At 40.4% G+C, this 20332-nt stretch overlaps 1 protein-coding gene across 1 annotated transcript in view; it reads left to right on the plus strand.

Moving 5' to 3' along the window:
• Positions 1–1985: 1985 nt before the first annotated feature.
• The window catches only part of AGBL4 (AGBL carboxypeptidase 4), a 1373421-nt gene continuing 1355074 nt past the window's right edge, over positions 1986–20332 (plus strand). Inside the window, exon 1 of the mRNA XM_077825380.1 lies at positions 1986–2289. Coding sequence (XP_077681506.1) covers positions 1986–2289 — 304 coding nt within the window. The remainder of the gene's footprint in view (positions 2290–20332) is intronic.

Consider the following 20332-nt stretch of genomic DNA (forward strand, 5'->3'; position numbering starts at 1 on the left):
CACTTTAGATAAGCTATTACCAGCAGGAGAGTGGGGTGGGAGGAGGTATTGTTTCATGGTCTCTGTGTATATAATGTCTTCTGCAGTTTCCACAGTATGCATCCGATGAAGTGAGCTGTAGCTCACGAAAGCTCATGCTCAAATAAATTGGTTAGTCTCTAAGGTGCCACAAGTCCTCCTTTTCTTTTTGTCAATTTCATTGTTGCTTTGAGTCTGTTGCATGCTATGCTTCTCATTTACTAGCACAGTGTTCTTGCACTTAAGATTCCAACAATGCAAGGGAACAAACCATAAAAATTAAAAAATGGAAGGAAACATTTTTTAATTTTACAAAAATCAACATCTTAATTTGCTCTCCCTGGCCTCTTTTCAAACAAAAAGGCTACATTTTGGCCCAAAATTGAATAGCCAGTATGTAATAAATCAGCGGTTCTCAAACTTCATTACAAACTCACTTGACCCCCTTCTGACAACAAAAATTACTATACGACCCCAGGATGGGAGACCAAAGACCAAGCCTACCGGAGCTCTGCCGCCCCGGGCACAGGGGAGGGAGGGCAAAGCTGAAGCCCAAGGTCTTCTGCCCTGGGCAGGGGGCATGTCCTTTGCCCTGGGCAGTGGGGCTTGGGCTTCGGCCCCTGGCCCCAGCAAGGCTAACACCAGCCTTGGCAACCCCATTAAAATGAGCTTGCGACCCACTTGGGGGTCCCAACCCACAGTTTGAGAAGCCCTGTCTGAAATATTATGTGGTCTTCCATATAATATAGAAAGATAACACAGAAACCTCAATAAGGCCTCAGAGTGAGGACTGACCAACTTAATCAACAAACACTGGAATAAGAAATGTGTGCTCCCTGCTAAGATATCAAACATGAATTCTGCCATCATGTGCAGCTCTACTCAAAGTTTCCACAGTCAGTAAGTGAACAGTGGTGTGCCCAGATCCTGGTTTGGGTGGAACCCAAACCTGAAGAAAAGCTCTGTGAAACTCAAAAGCTTGTCTCTTTCATCAACAGAAGCTGGTCCACTAAAAGGTACTACCTTATTCACCTTGTCCCCCTTGAAGTTAAACCCAAAGTTAAAAGAAAAACCTTCCCATTGAAAATGATCTTTCAGACTTAACAACACAAAGGACTAGAGACAAGTCTGAATCCTCCAAAAAAACATGAATGGGCTTAACTTGAAGAATTTTAGCTCACAGGAATTATTCCTATGTAAGAGTTTATTAGATCAGAGTCTAAATTAAGAAAATGGCTGAACTGATATTCCTGACTGATGGAAAAAGGGTAACGGATGGATCAGGTGGCTGAGATCACCATCCTGTCAGCAAAATTCTCTTCCACATACATTCCTGGAACAAGTGGACTACTACAAAACATGGTGGGACAAGAAAAAAGAAGTAACCCAGAGGCTCCAGCAATGAAATTAAATGTTCCCTTAACCTTTTTTTTAAGCTCATCAGTGCTCTGGCAAACAAGTCTTTGCAGGCAGAAGCAGAGAGCACCTGCTGTAGCCCTTCTGCTTTCCCCTCCCTTTGTCCTGCCTCTTCCAGGAGGGGCATGAAGGCCAGGAGAGTTGGGGGGAAAGTTTCCTGAAGAAACTAGTTTTTAAAGTCACAAGAGGGATTCCTACAGAGGTGGGAAGCAAGCTGTAAGGTGGGGGTGCGTGGGTGGAGAAGGGGGGTTGGCACATTCTCCTCCCCTAAAGGGGGGGTGGGGGTTCAAACTGCACAGGCTTTCAAAACACATACCCGCCCCCCAAATGAATATTCTTTTTAAAAAATCCCCCCACCCCAGTATCAACGTGGGAGGGCGTTAGTCGATGAATACAGATGCCCCCCCCCTTTCTCCCCACCCAGAGGGGACTAGGTTGCGGGGTGCTCGCGGCACGGGCCACCCGTAGAGCCGGGGGGGGAGGGGCGTTACCTGGCTTTTCAGACGCATTTTCGGGAGATTGGCGTGAGCGGGAGGGCAGGAGGGTCGGGGATGGCTCTCGAAGGGCGCACGTGGCTCCGCGGCCGACGGCGACGCGAGCTTCCAAAGCCGCGGGGCCCCACGTTGCCACGCGCGGGGCCCTGTCTGCTGCGGGGCGGAGGGAGGGGGCGTGGAACGCCACGGAACGTTCGCAGAGAGCGCGTGGACCCGGGGCGGGCGAAGGAGCGCGCCCAAACCCAGCGCGAGGTTCCGGCGCCTGCCTGGGGAGGGGCAGAGCGAGGCCGGCCTCTGAGTGTCGGAGAGAGCGTGGCCCGGGCAATCTCCCCCGTCCACACCCCAGTCGTCTCTGTTAACAGTGGGTCCCTCCCAAGGGCTCCCCTTCCCACCCCACCTCTCCAGCATGGGGTTTGAATGATCCTTTGCCAGACACATGGATAGATAGTTTCCTGGCGGTTTGCACGCGTGGGTGAGGGAATCGCCTCCGACCTCAGGGAAAAGGAGAAAACCAAACCCTGGAGTCGGGTGTGGGCCCTCCTGAAGGCGGGAGGCGGAAATGCTGAGAAAATGTTTACCAGGAAGACTCTCTGGGGACCATTTCTCAGATTTGTGGCAGTTCTATTAAAAAAAAAAATGATGGTTTTATTTCATATGCGTAAGGTGGCTAGTTAACAGGGAAGGTGGGGTCAGTGGGCAGAACAGCGGAGGAAGAGAATTTTCCCCAGTCCACATCAATGTAGAGTAACTGCCCTTGATTCAGGGGAGTAGTTAGCACTGAAAACTGGTAAATGTACACATGCAGAGATTGCACAGGCTCTCTCCCTAGCACACAAAGCTGACACCACACTTGAACCTCTGTTCAAGCCCTGTCTTAAGGGCACACTTTTATTCTTCTAACACAATGCTATTTTCCTAACCAAAGCAGGCTGCCGGGGACCCAGAGGCCTTTCCCCTTGCTCTAGGGCTTGCCACAGGAGGCTGCTTCCCATCACCCCCTCCAACTGAGCTTGCTCAGCCCTTTATAGGAATCACCTGATCCTATTCCCAACTAAGTCTGATACTCAAGGGGGACTGGCTAGTCCCAGGCCCATTGGCTCTTGAGAGGGCAGATCACCCTGTTACAATACTCCACAGTTAGAGTGTCTATTTGTATTTTTATTCTATGCTACCGAAGTGCCTTAAAATTTCTAAACAAAAACCAACAAAACCATACCCGCATAGGATCATATTTTCTCTCTCTGACCTGTATTTGAAGAGACTTCCCTTTAGTGCCTAATGTGCTGTAAGGATCTACTAAGAAGCATTTGAGTAAGTTAAAAAGCCAGTTTTCAAGCAATGCTCAAGGAAAGGAGGAGACACTGTGACACAAATGTATGATCTTATGCCACAAATAGTACATTGTGGGAAGCTTTCCTATACGTGCAAGCTTTGCCTTATATTTTTCATGCAGTCATTTTTATTCTTACCATCTGAGTAAATTCAGCACATATTGAAGAGGATACACCACCACTGAAAACAGTTCTTACAACAAGGCTGAATTTGGCTTACAATTTCAACAGGCAGAAATGACGTTATACATGACATACACAGTACACAAATGCAGTTAAGTGTAGTAAGATGTACATGTTTAGCAACTTGTTCATAAGGAGCCTGATTAAAGAACAACAAAACCCCTGCCAGTCTTCATATTAAAATAGAATGTCTCCATATAGTTAAAAGTTTATGATGTGGCATACATAATATGCTTTCCACCATAAAGTGAGGAGTGTTTAAAGCCCTAGTTTCTCAAGCCTTTTGAAGATCTACATGTAACCTCCAAATAGTAGTTTGATCTCTTCATGTGAGAAGGGTGGTGGAATATACACTTGATTACGCTCTTTGATTTCACAGTTCTTTGTGTATTAATGTAGTTGTAGGAGGGGTTATCAGAGCCAGATTGTTCCCTATATACTATGCATACATGCAGGCTCGAACACATGCACGATTCCACATCACGTTGGCACTGAATTACACTCACTACTGAAGACTGGATCAAGATCCATCTGTTTTGGATATTAGCATAGAAACAGTTTGTTTGGCTAAATCTATTAGTTTGGTCAAAATACTCCCTGTTTTAGAGATTTGACATCACAAACATAGAGAAATTGTGATACACTTTGTCTAGAAAATGGAAGAATACTTCAGGGTGGCATCCCCAGTAATGCACAAATTATTCTAACCTGTGGATATATGAAATGTGATTATCGGGGCAGAATTTAGCCCAAGTTAACACATATTTTTGTTTTGTGGCAGTAAGTCTGACCTTTTCAATACACTTTAGTATTTTATTGTTATAACTACCTTATACAGCCATACAGAGAATAAATACTAAAATATTTCTTTCTGATCTGAAGTTGTTTGGCCATACTTGTGGATGCATTGATTTTTTTTCTTGTGCATTTTGGCAGCCAGATTTATGGAAATCCTTCCCAACCTTTAGCCTCTATAACTTTCTTTTGAACGGGGACTGATACTTTTAAAAATTGAGAAGTCCAACCTCAAATAACAGCCACAAGAAGGACATCAATCCATTACATGATTAGGCATCAGCCAATTAGACAACAGCTTTTCTAAAATCAGTTTACATTCAAGTCCTCTCACGTTTGATGTTTTTATTGATAGTATATTGAGTTTGCATTGTTCAACATTTAATTGTTTTCCCTGGATTTATAAGGTCTCTTGAAAATCATTAAAAAACTCCACATAATACCCCAAAACTATGTTTAGTCCTTTACAGTTCTTACTGATTCTGTTTGCAGCAAACTATTTCTGTCAATAATTTACAAAAGGTTGACAGTGTCATACAACCAAGCAGCATTCTACAGAGAAATGCATTCAGTTGATCATATCATTTTAAATCTATATGGTATTACATACTAAATTTATTACATATACTGAAAATCTTAGATTATTCTTTACTATCTAAAAAACAAGTATTTCTCAAAATTATGTTAACATTATAGAAAAGAGAATGCTAATATAAATGCTGTTCAATTACAGAAATGCAAATTTTAACTAATATATTTCTTCTGACTAAATACTATTAGTGAACAGTTTGGAAATTCACTATTTAAGATTTATTTACTCTCATAATCTTATAATGTGACTTTGTATCTTATTTACATAACAAAAAACAGCAACAATGAAAATATTTTCTTAAATGAGAAATAGAGTGAAAACTTACATTCCTCCTTCAGAAAACAAGTCCTGTATTGAATGGTAATGAAAATACTATGAAGTCCAAAATCAGTAGCAAAGGATTTGGGTGATCATTGTGCACCTGAATTCGAAAGGCACCTGTGTTTCTTTGTCTATATACGTTCGTCTCTACCTGAGCATTTAATTTGCTTTACTCCTCCCACAGTCCGCCCCATTTCTTTGTCTAAGCTGAGCAATCGAACAATACCATCTATATGGTATCAGAAATCTGGACTGAATGAAAACGGTGTGATTTACTACCAATAACTGGCTTACCTGTCTCACAATTGAAACCTTATAGTAAAGTATGAAATTTTGCTGATACCATCATCTGATAGAGCAGGAAGATTAGATAGTGAGTTTGAAATTTCATGGTGCTATTAGAGCACAATGAACAAATTATATATTCAAAATATACCCCAAATCATTATGTCATTTATGCATACCACACAATTTTAGTGTGAATAGGAATGCAATCTAAAAAAACTATTTGGGTGTGTTTTAAGCAAAAAAGAGAGATTACTGTACAAGTTTAAGGCAAGCTTGGAAGCTCAATACAATTCTTGTCTTTGGAACTGTGAGCTATCAACTATACATACATCAAATATTTTAGGGACTTCAATAGTGAACTTTAATTCTTTTACAGACAAAACTCCCACAGAAGCCAATGGACAAAGAGTGGAACTATGAGTGTGAAGCTCAAGTGGTCTATTATAGTAGTGGAACTCAGAATTATGTGTCGTTTCCCTCACAAAGATTTTCTTTTATTGCATTTTACTTATTTGTTGGGTAATGCAAGATTTAAAAAATACATGAAATCTAAAGGAACACATTTCATTTTAAGGTAAGATTGGTTTTAGATTTGTTGTTACAGAAGAAAAATCTTCTAAATGTTATCTACGTGTAGTGTTTGATTTCGCGACTGCAGCTCATTGTTAAGTTGGTGGACTTGTGTCATGATTAGGGCTGGTCCAAATTTTTCTGTGTGCCATGAACATTTTTGTCTAAAATTCTAATCTCAAATTTCAACAAAAAAAGGGGGCAAAGTGTCACAATTTTCCTCCTCACATATTTTGTTCAACTCTGACCATGAGAATGGTTGACTATCGTATAGCTGGTTTTAGTTATCATTATGTGTTTTTATTTTTGTAAAGCACCATAGAAATATTTAATAATAATTTAGCCAACTATCAAATGTCAACAAGAGCAAGGAGATGTAAACTGAGTGGATCCCATTGAGTGATTTGTCCCTAAGGGTCCTGCTGGTTTCAGTTGGATTCAGAATAGTAGGAGTGATGAGGAGATAAATAAAACACTTATTTCACCAAGTAGGTAATTTTCTCATAGCTTTGTCTTAAATCTAGAGGACCAGCATTCAGCAGTCCTTCAGCATTCCGAGGCAAATATTCAATATTTGTATTATATACAACATACCGATGGAAAAGCAGCATTTAGAAATTCGTCCAATTAGGAACAGCACATCCAAGCCCCCTTGAACACTGGGAAAGTCTGGATCCATCTCCTGGGTGCTGATTGGCCCGATTTCTAGTAGTAATACTGTATCTCTGTTTTTCATATAACTATTTTCCCCTATATTTTCAAAATGATGCACAGATATTTTACCGAGTCAGTAGGAGTTGTGCAGTTGCTTTTTCACACAGTTCATTGGATATTTAAGGTAAAGTCCTAATCTCATTTTTGGATTTATGAATGTTTATCTTGGCTTAGGCATTTATCTGCTAAGGATTTTGACCTATATTCTACACTTCTGGTAATCTGTAGATGCGCATGAGCCTATAATGGCATATTAGAATGGGTTGGCCATGTTCATATTTACACACAGACTTCATATATGGTCTCTTTCCAATCAATATTCACATATATAAGTTAAATAAGTACTTAATGTGCACTATGTACGGAGGACAAACTGAAAAACTCTCTTAGCATCCTGCTGAAACCAAACAGTACTTAATTAGGGACAGCTTAAAAGATCAGCTCTCACAGCCACACAAAGAAATTGAAATGATTTTGAGCCAGTCTGTCCTCAGTTACATTGTTACACTACTTGTGGGTTTTGTTCATCTGTTTTAAAACTTTTTCACTGGATTTCCTTCTTTTTGTAATTTATTTTGGTTAGCCTTCCACTGCTAATCCCTACACCGTTTCTTGGTCTCATTCCTAATTTTGCATTTCCAGAAATGGAACATGAACAAGGATAGTTAGGAATTTTTGTATGATTCATTTTCTACATTCTTTGTTTCCATCAATGGCTATTAGCCAGGATGGGCAGGAATGGTGTTCCTAGCCTCTGTTTTGCAGAGGCTGGGAATAAGCGACAGGGGATAGATCACTTGATGATTACCTGTTCTGTTCATTCCCTCTGGAACACCTGGCACTGGCCACTGTTGGAAGACAGGGTACTGGGCTAGATGAACCTTTGCTGTGACCCAGTAGGGCCATTCTTATGTTCTTTTTATGTTCTTATGTTCCTAATTGGTCCCAGTTATTGGATACTAGAGCTAGCCTTAGATGCAAGCAATATATGCAATTGCTTGACACCCCCTCTGATTCTGAAATGATTCAGTAGATTATGGGTCCACCTGGTCTCTCTGTCCAATGAAGACAAGAAATGAATTTATTTATCTGTTTGTCAGAAACTGGGAATGGGCAACGTGGATGGATCACTTAATGATTACCTGTTCTGTTCATTCCCTCAGGGCCCCTGGCATTGGCAAATGTCGGAAGACAGGATACTGAGCTAGATGGACCTTTGGCCTGACCCAGTGTGGCCTTTCTTATTTTCTTCTGAAACTCAGTGCTTGATTATTTTCCCCACTCTGGGGACTTTGGGGACCCATTCTTGCTTGCACTTTTCAAACCATAACATTGGCCCCTGAATGTAATCATGATCCTTCAGTTTTTCACAGGAATTTTATTGCGCCATTCTACAAAAAGAGGATCATCTTTGGTGTCCAGATTGAAAGTCACAATATTAGAGTCTCCACAGAATCATTCCATTTCAAATTCTGTTCTGCTAAGATACCTGAGCCTGTGGCATATTTGTTGTGGACTAGATTAACCAGTCTTCTAACTCAGCAGCCATTGATGTGAGAGTTCTCACCGCCAAGTTGGTTTCTTCAATCTTTTATGAGTTCCTTTAAAATTTTTTTGCAGGTTCTGTTCAGTTTATCTTGTGCTTATTCCAGATACATTCACCCCACCCAAGCATCCATATTATCTATCCTCTAGTTGGGGCCGTCCTTAGGATTTATGGGGCCTTACGTAGTATTATTAAAATGGTGCCCTTATGAGCCACTGAAGGCGGTCCCCAGCCGGTGCTGCTGACCCCAGTGTGTCAAGGGGGCACAGCCACCACTCCCACCCGTGGACCCCTAAAACCTCCTTCATTGCTGACACACACAGAGCTTCGTATGCAGCAGATGCTGCAGCAGTGGCTCAAGGCAGGCTTTGAACTGTTACATGGGGGCTGCATCTTGCCAGAGCCCACAGCCCTCCTGCAGCCCCTAGCCACTTGTGGCTCACCACGAGCATTTTGACAGGAAGTACCAAGAAGTAATAACAACAACAATAATACAATTGTGTGTGTGCATGTGTGTGTATGAGAGAGCCAGTGTGTGTGAGAGAGACAGACAGTGTGGGTTGCTGGGGAGATGAACTTTCTGAAGCTTGATACAAGCTTCCCCATCTCCTTGGAATGTGTGGGAGAAGGAGATTCTGAGCTGGGCTGCTTGGACAACATTGCAGGAGCAAAGAGCCAGAGAATGGACCCAGGTATCCGAAGACCATAGTTGGAAAACAAAAATCCCTGAATATAATCGTTGATGAATTTTTCATCAATAAGTATTTTCAACTATGAACCATAAATGTGTGTGTTTGTGTGAGGGTGGAAAAGCTGGGAATTAAGGGTGTTTTGTGGTAATAGAATACTTTTAAAGTAGCTGAGGAATGTAGAGATTGCCATGAAATATAAGGTGTTTTGCTGCAGAATATGGTCCCAATGTGCTGTTGAGTGTACAGGGCACTGATCACAATGTTGCTTCTGAGATATAAGGGTTGGGAAGTCATGTTATTTTATTTTTCTCAGCATCACTCCACACCTTCAGATGCATTATGACATGTAGAGGGATAGGCTGGCAAAGTCTACAATATAAAAGGTTGTCATGTGCTTTTCTTCAGTACACTAGATTGTGAGTAGAGTCCAAGAGGAAGACACTCAACTTTTATTTTTTTTATGTGGTTAGTGATTTGACCCTGTCACTACAGGAATCATCTCCTTATAAATTTTTCAGTCCTGGTTCATAAAGGATGCTATTACTCCCTACCTGGAACTGGGAAATTTCTCTAAGATCATAGACAGCTTGAGGACCACTGGACTTTTACAATTACAGATCACAATTTTACCTTTGTGGCATTTACAGTACTGAACTATTGTGATGAGAACTATGGAAATGTCTCTAAATAAGCAAAATGCTTTTAACATCTTTTGTTTTTACAATGATGAGGATGGAAGTTTCTGGTACAATACAGTATAATGGTTCTATTTAATAAAAATATAAATCCACTAATATGCAGTTAGGATCAGAAAAGTGCTTGTTTATGTGGAAATGGCACCTACCTTCTTAATTGTATCTTTCTAGGTGTCTTTGATTCATATCTGATTACATTAATGACTAAATGTTTTGCTCTATGGAACAGCACATGCTGCTATAGAAGAGTAAAGTGGATTTTAGTTCCCCAACACATCATCAATACAGTTAAGTTCTGACTTTAGAATCATTATTTACAGAGGAGGATGTAAGAATTTTAGTTTTAACTCACAGTCCTGTGCAGAAATGACGAGGAGTCCTTGTGGCACCTTAGAGACTAACACATTTATTTGGGCATAAGCTTTCTTGGACTAGAACCCACTTCCTCCGATGCATGGAGTGCAAAATACAGGAGTGGGTATAAATACACAGCACATGAAAAGATGAGAGTCGCCTTACCAAGTGGGAGGTCAGTCTAATGAGACTATTCAATTAACAGTAGAATACCAAGGGAGGAAAAATAACTTTTGTAGTGGCAATGAGAGTGGCCCATTTCAAACAGTTGACAAGAAGGTGTGAGTAACAGTAGGGGGAAATTAGGTTTAGGTTTCCCCCATACTAATTTCCCCTTACTGTTACTCACACCTTCTTGTCAACTGCTTGAAATGGGCCACTCTCATTACCACTACAAAAGTTATTTTTCCTCCCTTCATGTCCTACTATTAATTGAATTGTCTCATTAGACTGACCTCCCACTTGGTAAGCCAACTCCCATCTTTTCATGTATTTATACCTGCTACTGTATTTTCTACTCCATGCATCTGTTGAAGTGGTTCTAGCCCACAAAAATTTATGCCCCAATAAATTTGTTAGTCTCTGGTGCCACAAGGACTCCTTTTTGTTTTTGCTGATACAGACTAAACACGGCTATCACTCTGAAACCAGTCCTGTGCAGTGAGTTTCAAAGAAGCCAACTGTGATCCAATTTCTATTGAATTTCAATAGGAGTATGGTGCCTAACACCAAAGGACAAGTCTACACTAGGGAAAAAGGTATGTTTTTAGGGGTACGCAAAGGATATTTGGAACAGATATGGCTTGAATGATTAATAACTAATAATTCCTTCTGGTCCACAAAACAAACAAAAATAGAAAAGCTATCCACCTCTGTTTATCCCAGAATAGGATCCAGCTATAAAAACAATAAGAAAATGGTTCACATCATGTGAGACACATTGTCTAAGGACCCACAAATCAGCCAAGGTTGGGCATTCCCCTCCTCATGGAGAGAAACTAAAATGGCTAAATGAGGGTATTGTGAATCACCTAGGCAAGAATCTCTCATAGTCTGCATATGTATAAATCTCTCCTGCCCAACCCAGCTAAAAAGAACTCCAAGAAATCTGAGCCACATAGTTTCACCTCAAATTATAAATTACACATTGTTTCCTTGTAAATCATATACACTGGAATAGTCTCTTTCACCCCAAATTAGAATCTGCACATTTGTTTGCCCTGTGAGTCAGATCTACATCCTAATGTACATGAAAAATGACTCCTGTTTTAGTAGGAGATGAGATGGGTGAGGTAACTTCCAGTGAAAGGTATTACCTCACCCACCTTGTCTCTCTCAGATGCTGGGACCAACACAGCTACAAGAACACTGCAAACAACAGTGGGTAGGAGTGGTGACATGGTTGACTGGGAAAAAATGAGTTTATGAACAGAAAAGAAAATTATAAAAGAAAATTAACAAATTACAAAAAGATATGCAATCTGATTTATTGGGCAGATGTTTGTACATGAAAAACATATGCAATGTAAAAACATATTAGGATTTACTTATAAGATTAATTAGCTAATACAAAAGCTATGGAGTATAAAACACTGTTAAAGCTATACCAGGAAAGAAATATGAAGGTTAGGAAACAATGGGCTGATTCATACCAAGAACTCTAGACACCAACTCCTATTGTTCAGCATACTACGCGGGATTTATTTTACTCCTCCCGGAACAGCTTCACATCATCTGTAAGCTACTATTCAAGGCATGAGGAACATCAGGGCATCTTTATAAGTCTTTCAGCTAACCCCACTTAGTCTTATTCTGGGGGAAAGTTGTTGATTAATTATCTAGAATTAACAATCCTGAGACTAAAGGTTTAATTTAATTTTTTTAAAACACATACTGTATGTGATATTTCAATGAATTTCTTGCTGGTGGCCAAGAACTGTGTTGCAATATGCCGGAAATCCAAACATCCTCCCACACCTAAAGTCTTGCTGACAGATTTACAATGACTTCTTCTTATAAAATCAGAGGGAAAACCAGAGAATTCTGCTTAATCTGGGAATCTCATTTCATTTGCAACACACTAGAAAGTCACATTCCTGTCTGAAAATTATGTAGTTACAGGTAAGATATAAGCTTACTATAAATGAAAGACTAGAGAGAAAAGAATCTATTTTTGTAAATGTACACTTGTCTGCCCTTTGTGTGTAGTCAGTTTCACTGTTCTATACATTTATGCCTGGCTCAACCACAGAGTGACTTAGGAACTTTTAGGTGCCTAGAAAATCACTGGAACAACAATGGGATCACAAAGTCTGAGTTAGGTGCCTAGACTTCCTATACACTGGATGGGAAGAGATAGACAGCAAAGAATAGGAACCACAAAAGCCAGCATGGTAGGCAAGAAGCTACCTCATCATGCAAAGCGGGGAATTAAACAGGGGTCTCCTATATCTCAAGTGAATATCTTAGCCACTGTACCAAAGGTTATAAGGGAGAGCACTCTCCTTTGAGCTTTCATACTAGATTAGGCCCTATGGGGAAGACTGGCATCAATCCCTCTGCCTTTCTGCTCCTGGTTTGAAGATCAGGCTGGGGCATAGGGATGAGATAGGTGTCCAGATGCCTAGAGTGAGGGAGAAGTATGTACTCTCAGAGGCAGAAATATAGGCTTTCAGAGAACTTTTACAGTGAAAATTTAGGTGCCAAATGAGTTTAGGTGCCTTCAGGATTAGGCGGCAGCCAAACGGGCATTTTGTGGATCACTGTGGGTACATCTACACAAGGATAAAAGCCCCTCGGCATGGCCATGGCTGTCCCGGGTCAGCTGACTCAAGCTGGGGGCGGGGAATAAAAATTGCTGTGTAGATGTTAGGGCTTGTGCTGCAGCCTAGCTCTGGGATCCTCCGTCCTTGCAGGGTCCCACAGCTCGGCTCAAGCCTGTCACTGAACATCTACATAGCAATTTTTCAGCCCTGGAGCCCGAGCCCCATGAGCCTGAGTCAGCTGATCCAGGCCAATTGTGTTTTTTTTTATTCCCGTGTAGACATTGCCAGTGGTACCTAAAACTGGGACTTGGGCACCTATGTCCCTTTGTGGATCAGGCTCTTAGGCCTGGAAAATTATTGGCACTCTACAAAGGTGTAGGGGTCTGCGCTACTGGAACCTGATGCAGGTGTTTTTAAAAACCCATATCGGGCTTTGTAAGAGGTGATCTATTAGAAACTAGATTTTTTTAAAAAACATCAGATTGACAGGGTCCTTTAATTACTAGACATTGATTTATTTCATCTCTTTTATGTCACAGTGAATCATATTAAGATCAATAATGTTTCTCTCTAAAGATGTGAAAAAAATTCTACTATCATTTGTTTGCCTAACAGATTGCCCATCACCAATAGTGCTTCTGTTTAGTATGTTATATTTTATTCACATGTTTAATTAGCTAATAGCTGATCTCACTGTAAGGTCTTGATCCTCCTTACATTTGTTCTTTCATCCTGTATAGTCTTTTGGTTGTGTTGTGCTTTTGAAGTTGTCTTTTTCTTTGAAATTGTTCTTTTAACTTTTGAATCTAAAATGCAATAAATGAAATTATTAAAAAGTTAAAAATTATTGCAAAATGTTTAAGGTTTGAGTACATTTATATACCTAGCGCTCGGTATGACATTTTGTTAAAAGATACAGCTTTAAAAAAATTCATATTTTTGAAGCTAGATTTTCCACCTGAATTGTTGTAGACATTTGTTCTTTGAGAAAATGGTGTGTACTTTAAAAGGATATTTTAAAAAAATAGGATTTGAGTATATTTATATACCATTGCTCAGTATATACCCAACTCACAGAACTGAAGTCGCTTGAGGGACTGTGATGGGGTGCCCACCCCATACTTGCCCTGAAGGGGTTAATGGAGGAATGATGGGCCTATTAACCTATTATGCTACACGCTGGAAGCATTAATGCTGAGAGGAAAGCCCTAATTAGGGGAAGCTCACCTGTGAAGGAACAGACACAACTTCCATAAAGCCAGGGAGCTGAAAGTAAAAAGAGGCTGTTGGGAACTTATTTGTAGTCAGTGGCTAGGAAAAGGGAGAGGTGTTTGGGGCTATAGAGGCAGGTAGCCTACCATTACTCCCAGGGAGGAGGGAGTTGTGAGGCTGACAAACCCAGAGAAGGGGAGACATCCAGAAGGTATGGAAGAGGCTCAGGGAAAGGCAGCAAAGTCCAAGAGGGAATGGATCTTGGCTGCTGAGTAGAGGGTCTCTGAGCTGGAGCCCAGAGTAGAGAGTGGGCCCAGGTTCCCCTACAAGCCACTAGGGAGGAAACAAATGTAGTTTCCTGGCCAGAGGGTCAGGTCATGAAGTGGGAGCACCCTGAGTTGCAGAGACTGTGGAGAGAGAGCAGCAGGATGAGCAGTGAGCAGCACAAGGGGCATTGGGCCTGGAAAGAGCTAATACCCAAGAGCAGCCAGAAGGAAGAGGCCCTAGCGGTGAATGAACCCTGTGATAGGGCCATTGTTGGAAATTACAGCAAATGTACTTTAGTTTCTGTACTGTCAACAAAACCATTTTATAAAACAAACGTAGGTCTCAGTATGGTTCACATTAAAACCAGAAGAGCTTTCACAGGCTTCAGCTGGAGTAGGACACTTTGAGAGAGGAGATTTGTGTACCCTAAAGATGAGCCTGGAGGGTCCTCCATGGACAGAGATCTCCCTCTCCAAACAGAAGGGTGGGAGTATCAGGCACATCTGTAACCCTATTTTTCTGGTCCCTGTATCCTACAGAGAAATATTAATGTGTTCAGGGATCCATGAGCGGGGAGGGGATTGTGAGCAGGTAGGTTTGGATGAGTGAAGGAGTAGGCAGGGCTGTGGTGGAGACGGCACCCATTACTCCATCACTCAAGGGACAAGCAAGAGAAAAGTTAAAATAGCAGAGGCTCCTTTGCTCTGGGGAGCTGCCAACTGGAATGACCGTGGCAACACGGTTCCAGTGAAAATGTGCTGCCAGGGACTGAGGGCAGAGTCACAGTGTCCCATAGCTGATGCAGCGGCTCAGGGTCTCCACAGAGATGGCCCTTTACCCTTGCGATCTCTGGGGGTTTGGAGGTGGACCCCTCAGCTCTATCCTGTTGGAATAATTCTGAGGAAACTCTACAAGGTGAGCCTGGCAGAGTTTCTGGATGCCTGTGTGGATATTTCTGCATAGAGGTTTGATGTGTCCTCTAATTTGTTTCAGTTTCATAAACAACATCAAAATATATCTATATATGTCTTTTAAATCAAGTTTACTTGTTTTAAAGGGATCTTGTCAACTAATTTAAGGTAAAACAAAATATGACCTCCCAGGCTCAGATTCCTCAAGATTCTGTGCTCACAGAAGTCAATGGGAGTGAGGGTGCTGAGAACTTCAGAAGAATGGGCTCATAATTTAATGAGAAATGAGCTCCAGTCTGGTGTTGCATGCTGGGGTGTAATCCTCTCTTTTCTGGCTGGTTCTGCTGCTGTCAGTTGCTTAATCAACACTGAATGGCTGTCAAGCTTCAAGCACTAAAGAAAAGTGGTTAGATTGTTTTAAACAATGCCACTTTGACCTCAGGAACATATTACTTAAAGAATGGCATAATTGACTTTTTTGAATAGACAAAATATTTGTTCTTGCTGCTTTTGTCCTATAATGGCATGGATTATAAACCTTATATCCCAGTCATGCAGGCAAAACTTTATATTACTTTAGACCTGCTGTTTAATTAGCTTTTAGAATTGGACATTGTTTATACACCCAATAAATGTTGCCGGAGTAAAGATTTCCCCTCAACAAAATCACCAGATTATAGTAAATGGTTTTTGTGAAGGCCTTAATTAATGGTCATATGTTCTTGTTTTAAATCCTGCCCACTTTGTAAAACTGAAGTGCACTCCTTCACTTACTAGGTCACTGGTTGGCTGTATGTGCTTATTTTAAAAGGCTGTAAATATGGAAAGGAAAGATGGTCCAGATGTTAGGGACTAGACTGTGATATTGACACTCTGGGTTCAATTCCTGGCTCTGCCACAGGCTGCCTGTGTGACCCTTGGCAAGTTACTTAAATGAGTCTCTGTACCTCAGGTTTTCCATTTGTGAAATAGGGGTGATGCTAATACTACTTTGCCTCACGAAGACATTGTGAGGATAAACACATGAAAGACTGTGAGGTGCTCAAATACTACAGTAATACCAATACTGTATTTATAAGTATCTAAAATATACATGATAGAACAGGGGTCGGCAACCTTTCAGAAGTGATGTGCCGAGTCTTCGTTTATTCACTCTAATTTAAGGTTTTGCATGCCAGTAATACATTTTAACATTTTTAGAAGGTCTCTTTCTATAAGTCGTTAATATATAACTAAACTATTGTTGTATGTAAAGTAAAGTAAATAAGGTTTTTAAAATGTTTAAGAAGCTTCATTTAAAATGAAATTAAAATGCAGAGCCCCCTGGACTGGTGGCCAGGACCCGGGCAGTGTGAGTGCCACTGAAAATCAGCTTGCGTGCTGCCTTTGGCACACGTGCCACAGGTTGCCTACCCCTGCTATAGAATGTTATTTTCAAGGGAGACCACTGATGCCCTCCGGAAGGGTTGTTCAGAGTATGATATTGTAACTTACGGAAAAGATGAATCATCAGAAATGGGATATGATATTAGACAGTACTGGTATTATGGGGCAAGTCACAGCTGTGATTCTATAGTTAAGGTTTTAGGAGTTTTTACTTCTAAGGTCCTTATTCTGGAGCTGCTGCTTCTTCTGTGGAACTATCAACAGGGACTCTTTTTAAGCCCTATTTTAGACCCCCTTCTAATAGAATAGATACAAGTCAGCTTCCTTTGTCTGGTTTTGTGATGTTCATTGTACATCCACCACATAAGCTACGTTATTAATCATCTCAAAAGTGATAATGCAACATTATACAGAAAATGTGAGGAAAGGGATGTGAAACTACAAACAGAAATATTCCCTCACACCAATCATAGTGGGTTTGTTGATTAAGCCAAAACATTAGTTCATCTGTGTTTTACCATATATCTTCATTTAGAAGTCACTCTTAATTAGTAAATACATTTTTATCATGTTGTTTTACTATCCATTCTATAGGGGAGAGTACTTTTACTTCGATATGGGTGTCCTCATTTTGAAGTCATTCTTGATTTCAAGCTGTATTGGGAAATAATTAAACTTAATACATTATGTGGCTTCTAATCAAATATATATGGTAGTTTCCTTACAGGACAAATGTAAGGATTTTCCACAGCTACTAACCTATTGCAAGGGCAGGAGTGGGTGCGGGGGGTGTTTGTGTAATGATTGCTAGTTGTGAAGCGTTAGAATGTAAAGAGATATTTTGGATGCAAACTTTTAATAAGATACATGATCAGTCACTTTTACCACAGACTCGGCCCTCAGGAGAAGGGGAGCTACGGGTGGAAATATGCCATACTGAATACACATTTGTCAGCAATGCCAGTTGAAAAAGGGAGAATAATTTTGGTAATCACAATGCTTTAAATTTAAAATATAAATTATAAGTATGACATTAGCTAGACAAAATATTTATATTGAAGAGAGGCATGGAATGCACTTTATGTACTGAAACATTCAAACAGATTTAAAAAATAAATGAAAAGGAGTACTTGTGGCACCTTAGAGACTAACCAATTTATTTGAGCATGAGCTTTCGTGAGCTACAGCTCATGCTCAAATAAATTGGTTAGTCTCTAAGGTGCCACAAGTACTCCTTTTCTTTTTGCGAATACAGACTAACACGGCTGTTACTCTAAAAAATAAATGTGAACTTTACTCTTGATACAATGACTTTGTAATCATATTAGACTAAGAACCTTTGGACCAAGTACCCCTGTGATTTTAAAAAATTAGATCACATTCAGTACACGTAGTTTACATTGATGTAAAGTTATTTCATTCAACAATGTGCACTCTTCTTTTCTTCAGTGAAAAAAAGATAGTTTACCACGTGCAAGCTAACATGTGGCAACTAAAATAAGGTACAATCCTAGAGAAGATAGGCCATTGTAATTTTAACATGTTAGCAATTCAGGGTAAACCCCAGGCTCCCCTCTACTGTTTTTTTTCGACCTGTTAACTTGTAAAAACTTCAAACTGCTTTGTCTTCACTAGGATTTTAGCATGTGTTAGTTAACACCTGGTAAGACGACATCTTTCTGCCCAGTGTGGATGCACCCTTAGAGTCCATTGCTGTTTTAAAGTAAAGTCCTGCTATAATTTTATTGAGTGTCAAACAGTGATTTACTTCACCTTTTATGGTACCACTGGAATTTAAAGAAATATTAATTACAAATAAAAACATAAATTTGTTTGTATTAGAAATTATACATAGGTCTTAAGCCTATTATGAGTTGCCTTTTTCCCAGAACAACTACTTTTCAGTTATAGGGCCAGTAATCAGTTTTTCAGGACAACAATCAATGGTTAAGGCAACACTAGATCCTGGTCACCTTCTTAAAATGTTCACTGAGCTGCATCTTTAAGGACTTTTACTCAACAGATGAAAGGCTAGAAAGAATGTAGAAGGTAGGAGGAAAATTTAGACTTCATGCAATCTGAAAATACAGTGCATGAAAACAAATACATAAGACACAGTCTTGAAACCTACAGTAACAATGTATAAAGATTCTAGGATGCTGAAAAGATAGTGTAAAGAAAATCAATGTAAAGCGCACACAAAATATATTTTTACTTCATTTTCTTATTAAGCACGGTCGTCATAGTCACTGCTTCCATGACAGGCTTGCGATCATATGGGGCTCTTGAAACATCTGAATGGCTTTTTTTTTTTTTTTTTAAATTAGTACAATTAGTAACTACTTCGTAACTGCAGGCCCTTTTACCAGCGAGGCGCCCTGGGTACTGGGGATTCCCTGAAGCCACAGAATCTACTGGTACCCTGGCTGGCCCTGAATGGTATAAAACATTTTTTCTAGGTTAGCGTACATTTTGTTTGAAATTCCTAAACTGTCTTGACCCACATGTTCAAATCCCAGCAGAGCTGACTCAGCCCTTTATCTTTCCCAGATAGATAAAGTGCAGTTTTATTGTGTGAAGGGATTATTCTCCAAGAATTTAAAAAACAAGGTTCTTTATGTCCTGCAAAGGTATAAAACATTCTTGTTTGTAAAGCAGAGATTTACTTCAGTGTCTTTAGGGAAAATTTCCTCTGTCCACAGTGCTGACTTCACCCCAGAGATTCTTCCTTTTCTGTACAGTATGGATGAGATTCATAGATTCTTTTCGTAAGCCCACACTGTGGTCTACCTTGTGAAAGCTTTGCACTGCTCCCACAGAAACCCCTGATTCAGGAGCAGGCTGGAGGAGGAAGGTAGTGTGACCAGGGTGGTCCTGTGTCCTGGCAATCCCCTGCTTCGAGTTTCATAGGGGCTATGGCAGTGGGAAGCACAAGTTAGCCTGACCCTGGGACCAAACCAGCCTCCTCAGTTCTGTAGTCACAAGTTGCTTCAACACTGCACCCGTGCTGTGAGTAATTTGCCCCATGTCTGTAATTTCTCAACTGGGTAGCTTCAGTCTGATATTTGCTCTATATAACTATACAATATTTACCCCCACAGGACCATTTTTATGAAGAACAAATATTTCAAAAATATTCTTAATGTGGAATTAAAACCTGTTGTATGTTTGGGTACAACTTGATCCAAGTTTTGCAGGCACCCTGTCTCAAATTTCATATCAGTTGCCTTAGCACAGCTTTTGATTTATTCTAAAGCTACGTACACTGTGAGGGAAGACATGGCTTGACCTTCCCAGACTTGCTACATTTTGATTTTTTCCAGGACTAATAACAACAGAATAAATCCATGACGTGATGTTGTGCAGAGCACCTAATGGTGTGCTAGATGCATTACAGAGCACACAGCAAATACTGTCCCAACACAAGGCACTTATAATCTCGTTTTAAACATCATAAAACCAAAATAAACAAAATAAATAGTAGTGAAAGAGAAAAAGGAAGGATGAGGGTTACAATAGTAAGAATATGAAGTTACTTAGGTACATTGTGTGTATGTCTTAATGGCACGACTGCTTAATTTTTCTACATTACACCTCTCTTTGAATTTTTCCACTGGCTCCCCCTTCTTTTCGGCATCAAGTTCACATTGCTTGTCGTCACCTTCAAGTACATAACTTTATGCCTGCCTACTAATCTAGTCTCTTATCATCTTGCATGCCACCCGCTTTGCTCCATCCTTGATGTCCCATTCATCTGCTTGTCTTTGAAGCGTCTTTATGAC

Source organism: Eretmochelys imbricata, chromosome 8, assembly GCF_965152235.1.
Source record: "Eretmochelys imbricata isolate rEreImb1 chromosome 8, rEreImb1.hap1, whole genome shotgun sequence".
Classification (NCBI taxonomy): Eukaryota; Metazoa; Chordata; order Testudines; family Cheloniidae; genus Eretmochelys; species Eretmochelys imbricata.